Genomic DNA, 6323 nt, shown 5'->3' with positions numbered 1-6323 from the left:
CAAGATCGGTCTGTCCAAAACGTTGCATCTATCCCATGTAGGGGCAGGGTTGGACTGCTGAGTTGCATATATGTCGGTAAATATGTTACAGTTAAAGGACTAGAGTGTGAAACGAAAATATAGAGTGTGTCAGCAGATCCACAGATCCTGTGAGACGCCTGCTAAATTTAACCTCACTGCTACTCGTCCTCCCCCCGACTCCAAACCCTAACACCCAAAAATCCTCCAAAATATATTCGGCGGCCGCACCGCAGGCACACGCGACGATGCCGCCGAGGCTGGTGCGGGAGCTGGGCGAGATGGAGGAGCTCGTGGAGGAGATCCTCACCCGCCTCCCGCCGGACGAGCCAGGTAATCTTCTCCGCGCCTCCCTCGCCTGCAAGCCATGGCGCGGCCTCGTCGCCAGCCACGGCTTCCGTCGCCGCTACGCCGACTTCCACCGAACACCTCCCATGCTCGGCTTCCTCCACAACTGGCCGAAAACCCGCGCTGAGTTCTTCCCCACCACGGATTTCCTCGCGCGCGGCCCCGACGACAAGCACCAATATTCCGTGAAAGATTGTCGCCACGGCCGCGTCCTCCTTTCGTACAAGGATAACAATCAGCCGATCTTCGTCGTCTGGGACCCCATGACGGGCGGCCAAACGGTGCTGTGCCGCCCCGAGATGTCGGGAGCGAGCAGATGGCAAGCCTCGGTGCTCTGTGCCGCGGACAGCTGCAGCCACGGTGACTGTCCCTTCGTCGTGGTTTTTGTCACCCTTGACGAACAAGAGGGGGTCGCCATGGCGTCCGCGTACTCGTCGGAGACGAGTACTTGGTGCTCTCCGGCCTTAACTGCCATTGCTCCTTTTGAGGAAGAAATCGACTTCTGTAACTCGCCTAGTGTTCTGGTTGGAGACGCGCTCTATTTCCTCGTTTTCCGGGAGCAGGAGGACGAGGTTACTGAAGATAGTATTCTCAAGTACGATCTGGGCAAGTCTTGCCTGTCGGAGATTCTTCTGCCGGAAGAAGAGGTCGAGCGTGCCAGCAACAATCCTATCCTCATGGTGGGGGAAGACAGCAGGCTGGGGATCGCACACCTCTTCTTTTACTGCCTCTCCGTCTGGTGGAGGGAGGTGGATCCCGATGGAGTAGCGTCGTGGACGCAACGGATAGACATCGACCTCAAGACTGATCTTTTTCCCCTTGGCAATTTTTCGATACCACCAGAGTTGGGTGGCTCTGTCGAGGGCACTGGCATCATTTTTGTAATCTCAAAAGTTGGCACCTACATGATTGATCTCAAGTCGCAAACCTCGAAGAAGCTCTCGAGCAAGCTGTATCAACATCCAAATGTTAGATGGTCCCTCTTTCCCTATGTTAGCTTCTACTATCCACCAGGTACTACCTTACCTATGTTTTATATGTTCTCTCCTAGTTGTAATTTGTGTATAAATGTTTATTATTGTAACACATTTCAGTTAGTGTCACAGATAAAAGTAGTGAGTGTAGACCGTAAGGTGATTTCTCATCGTACTGATAATTGTTTCTTTGTTTAGCGGTGGCTGGTGTTGTGGCTGAATCATCAAATGAAGCTGGACACGGCAATGAGAAAGCATAACTCTCAAGCAATGGAAGTTCAGTTTGCTGTTTTGGTGTTGGCTTTGGTTTTGTTTTCAAGTTAGATGGATGATGGGAGAGTAGTGTGAGTTGGATGAGTGATGGGAGAGTTGTGTTGTGTCTTGCTGATTAAGAACCCGTCTCTAATTTTTATAGCCATGCTATTGATGTTTTAGTTGTTCAAACCCTGATTTCGTTAAGCAGGGAAAAGTTGCCTTTTGTGTAAAAATTGGCTGCAAGTTGTATGCACAATTATACATTTCTCTCTAAAGAAATTTGTATGTTTAAATTGTGCTAGCTGCATACTGTTGTGCATGGATCACACAGTAATCTAATAATGACCCTCCCAGCTATATATGACACCCTCACAGATGAGAAGCTTGCTCACATGCCTGGTTGAGGATCAGCGGTGGCCTCTTTTGCCTCTTGTATCTCCAGCTATAAGCATGACTTATGCAGATCTGGGAAAGAAGAGAAGATGACGAATCTACGGGAAGTGTTTGATCAAGAAGAAGATCAAGGTGATTTTCTCTCTCGCCAACAAAATCAAGTTTGTTACTGCACATTGATGTTATGGTTTCTGGTAAAGCAAACATGAGTTTTGCATACTTTCACTGTCGAATTCCGGACTGTTTTTAATAGTTTTGTAGGAAAAATCTGTGCCTTCTGCCCTGATCAGTAGATTTGTCACTGTTGCCATTCTCATGCCTATAGTTGGATGCCCTACTTGGAGTGATTTTGGCTTGCAATTTGAGCGCTATGCAAATTTTGGGTGGTCAAGTGTTTCAGGACAAAATAATATAATATAATTCAGTAATAACAAAGGAAACATGTATAATAAATACAACTGCACCTTTCTACTGTTTTTCTAGATTTATTTTAATGTAAAGGCTAAAGAGACACTATATAGGAATTTTTTTTTTTGCAGGAAACACTATATAGGAATATTAGCATATGTTTGTCTTGTTTTTTGTTTTTTAGGGAAGGCCGTCAAATAATCAACATATGTTTGTCTTGTTGGTTGCACCTATAAAGTGCACTTTTGGACAACGGGGGCATTGGAGCCCCTTTTTTGACCACCCCAAAATAAGTGCTTACAAGTTTTGAAATATTTTGATTTTTTCCACATGAATACGCACGTATGAGGTCTAAGTACCTGTGAAATTTCGTTCAAAAATATGTTGTATTGTATGATGCGCAAAAAAGACAAAATTTTGGCCCAAAATCAACAAAAACAAGCCCTAAATTTGCATGAAATTTTTCTTTTTCTATCTCTCACATGCAAGCACGTATATTAGTGAAATTTTGGCCCGTTATATGTGCATGTACACAAAAATTTAGAATTTTTCAAACCGTAGAAACCTGTTTTTTGAACTTCAAAAAAAATGCCCTGGTGGTCAGATGTCACTTTTTGGTTGCACCTACCCATTTGGGGTTTCTGGGGAATGCATTTGCATCAGACTATCAGATCTTAGTTGTTGTTCATTCATACCTTTTTTTTTGTGAATGCATTCATAACATAACTACATGTTAAATAAGGTCATGGTGCACAACTCTCATTTTTAATACACATAACAGGTGCTTCTCTTTTCTACTTATAGTGAATGTGACATTAAATTCTTCTTTTTTCGCAGTGTCTCCTTTTCCCTCTTTACCGAAAAAGTTTTTTTTTTACCGAAAAAGTCCTTTTCCCTCTTTGAGCTACTAGTTTCTTAGACATGCAGTTACGCACATCATCGGTTCATTGCGTAAATGCTACTGCCTTATTCCGTTGTTTTGCCTCATGTCCCGCTTTTGCTGTGTTCCCATGTGAGCAGGTACAGGCTATATATATGTTTCATAGATTCTCAGTCATGTACATTAGGTAAAAAAAATTGGTCTTTGCAAAGACGGTTGTTTTCTTATGGGGAGTGAAATATGGATTTTACCGCTTGTGGATTGTGCTGAGAATTTTGCTGTGGCTCGCAATATAGCTGAGCGGGTACACAGGACTATTGCTGAGCTTACAGACATGGATCCTTGGGAAACAGAGTTATTATTTTGGGTCTTGTTCAGTTTCATGTGTCTCACTGGGCAAGACTATCCTCTTCTGTCCTGTTCAATTTTATTTGTCTTGGATCTGCTTCAATGCTTCACACATTCACCTTCTAGCTCCAATCATCCGTGAAGTCCAGTACATTATTTCCTTGTGAGCAGCTGATCAGCTAACATCCTTTTCGTTTGTTCAAGAACCAGTTGGAAATTTCATTATTTAGTCTTTGGAATTTCACATGGCTTGATGTACTGCCTGAAAATATTGGATGGAGTCTTACATGATGTAGGGGCACCCGGGTGTTGAAAGTCCTGTCTCAAACCTGCTATCCTGAACTGTGTTACAGAATTGCTTTGCCTTTTCCATTTGTAATAACAAAAGCTGTGTTAGAGCAAGTCCAACGCGGATCACCAAAATGGACATCACCAATGTCCGGGGACATGTCTGAAATTTAACAAATATTATCATGTTTAGCATGAATTTGGTCCCTGGGACAAAAATAATAAATCTTCAACTAAATTGAATGAAATCTTAAGAAAAAACTAACCTAAATTGTGTGAGGTACTGGACGGTGACCTCGTAGGCATGACCTCCGAGGCCGCCGGTACCTCTGTCGTCGCTTGTGTCGCCTTGATGTAGTCGTTGTTGTCTAAGTAGTCGACGTCGTTGTCCTTCCGGCGGCGGAAATGCCGCCAGGTGTCATGGCAGCCCTAATCGGTTGTTGCATGATCGCGGCGTAGTCGCTTGGCCTCCTACGATCGGCGCGGAGCTTGAGCCTACCCTGCCTAGCGGTGAAGATCGGTCGTGGACTCCGCCCCGCGCCTCTCGCCTTTGAGGAGGGAAGAGCGCTCGGACTTGGTCAATCCCACTTTGAGGAGCTGGTCGTTGATCCAGCGCCAGTGGCGGGAGGATGTTTGCACGGTTCTCCTGGACCAATCAATGGCCTAGACCTCCACGAGGGTGGGGTTCGCGGGCACCCAGACGAGGGTGTCATTCGACAATGCAAATGTCGCCCAGTGATGTGCGTTGTGTTGTGCCGCTCCCAGCACACCATCTCGGAGGTTGACGTCACGGTGGTAGACGAGCCCCCAACACCATTGCGGTAGTACACGATGTGATGGAGGCTCCTTCACAGCGACCTGGCGCCACTAGCTCCCGGACTCCCGTCGGGGCGGTGATGGCAACACCGCCTCCTTGCCATTATGGAGAATGATGAGCGGCGACGACGGCTCCTCCTTGATGTGGTGTCCTATTTAAACACCCGGTTGCACGGGAGTGAGGGCGGCGCCGGAACATGGTCGTAGCAAGACCGCTTGAGCAACAGCTCCATCTACCATGTGAACTCCTTGTCCATTCAAGGGGTGGTTGTTGCTGCTCCTTGTCATCGGACGAGATGGGCTCCGGCTTTACAGAGGAGGGAGTGGTGGATGCCGACGGGCCCAGATACTAGGAGCGTGGGGCGGCGTGAGCGCAACTGCTCCGGCATATTCTAAAATCCTACACAGAATTTTTTTGGAAATGTTCACATATTCTAAAATTATTTACAAATTTAATTAATATTTGTGAATTTTTTAAATCATGAATATGAAGAAATATTTGCAAGTTCTAAAAAATCACAAATTTTAAATTGTTTAAAATTCTAAAAAAATGTTTGTGAATTTGAAAATTGTTTAAAAATTCTTAGCTCCTTAGGTATGTTGTCACTACGTGCGTTGGGGCTTTGGGATTCATTGGTGGGCCTATTTATTTGTGGTTATTTTGCACATTCAGGTTATTTGGGCCTGTTACAAGCTGTCATGACAGTAGTATGGTGTTCTTTGTGTTACGTCTCGGTGTGTGTGTTGTGTTTGTGGTCGATTAGTTCCGCAGGCTAAAACGGAGCTCACATTATTACTATTGGTCGTCACCAAGACTAAAATGTATATTGATAATACCGCCAAACACCAAATAATTTCACAGTCCTCTCAAAATAAGTAAAACATGGAGCATCAAGCCAAGCCAGTGCCAGCGAATAAGAACACCACCATCCTGAGCATTACGAAAGCCCAACCTAGCAGAGATAAAAACGAAATTGAATCAACCGACCGTAACAACATAAAATCTGAGAGGTCATGTCCCACGTGTAACATGCAGGATAGCAAGCAAACACGCAGTAGCCCCCCCTCCCGACTTATGGGCCCCGCCTCCCTTCTAATTTCGAATAAAAAACTGCCACATAATCACAACCCGTTAATCCATAAAACCCACCCGTGCGTGTAGCATTACTCCCCTCGCCCCATGTAGCGCCATGTTCGTATAGTGTTGGCGTTTTTTCTTTATCATCTTTTCAGCATACATTTTTTTTATTTCCGTTGGTTTTTTATTAAAATGTTTTCCAAAAGTTTGCACTCCCTCCGTCCACTTTTAAAGTCGTTTCAGACAACTAAAATTGAGCTATTTTACACGCTGTCTGAAGTGTCTACAACACCTTAAAAAGGTGAACAGCGGGAGTAGAACACTCAGGATTTGCGAGCAAGTGCACATGGGCGTGGCTCATGTAGCGCTAAGTGGATATTGCGTTGGCAAATAAATCTGCTCGGTTCTAAACTATTTATTTTATTTTGTTTTGTGTTTCTATGAAAACACTTTTCATTAAAAAAACTCACAGTTATTTTGTGAATTTTTTTAAAAATACAAATTGTAAAAAACATTC

At 44.6% G+C, this 6323-nt stretch overlaps 1 protein-coding gene across 1 annotated transcript; it reads left to right on the top strand.

Annotated features, from left to right (window-relative positions):
• The first annotated feature begins 415 nt into the window (after positions 1–415).
• Positions 416–1838, top strand: LOC119308066. Its single transcript, XM_037584186.1, has 2 exons — positions 416–1380; positions 1539–1838. The coding sequence occupies exons 1-2, from the start codon at positions 453–455 to the stop codon at positions 1598–1600; spliced, it is 990 nt and encodes a 329-aa protein (XP_037440083.1). The 5' UTR covers positions 416–452; the 3' UTR covers positions 1601–1838.
• Positions 1839–6323: the final 4485 nt, after the last annotated feature.

This window comes from Triticum dicoccoides, chromosome 1B (assembly GCF_002162155.2).
Source record: "Triticum dicoccoides isolate Atlit2015 ecotype Zavitan chromosome 1B, WEW_v2.0, whole genome shotgun sequence".
In the NCBI taxonomy this organism is placed as follows: domain Eukaryota; kingdom Viridiplantae; phylum Streptophyta; class Magnoliopsida; order Poales; family Poaceae; genus Triticum; species Triticum dicoccoides.
Note: the sequence above shows the minus strand (reverse complement) of the source record. Positions and strands in the feature narration are given on the sequence as shown.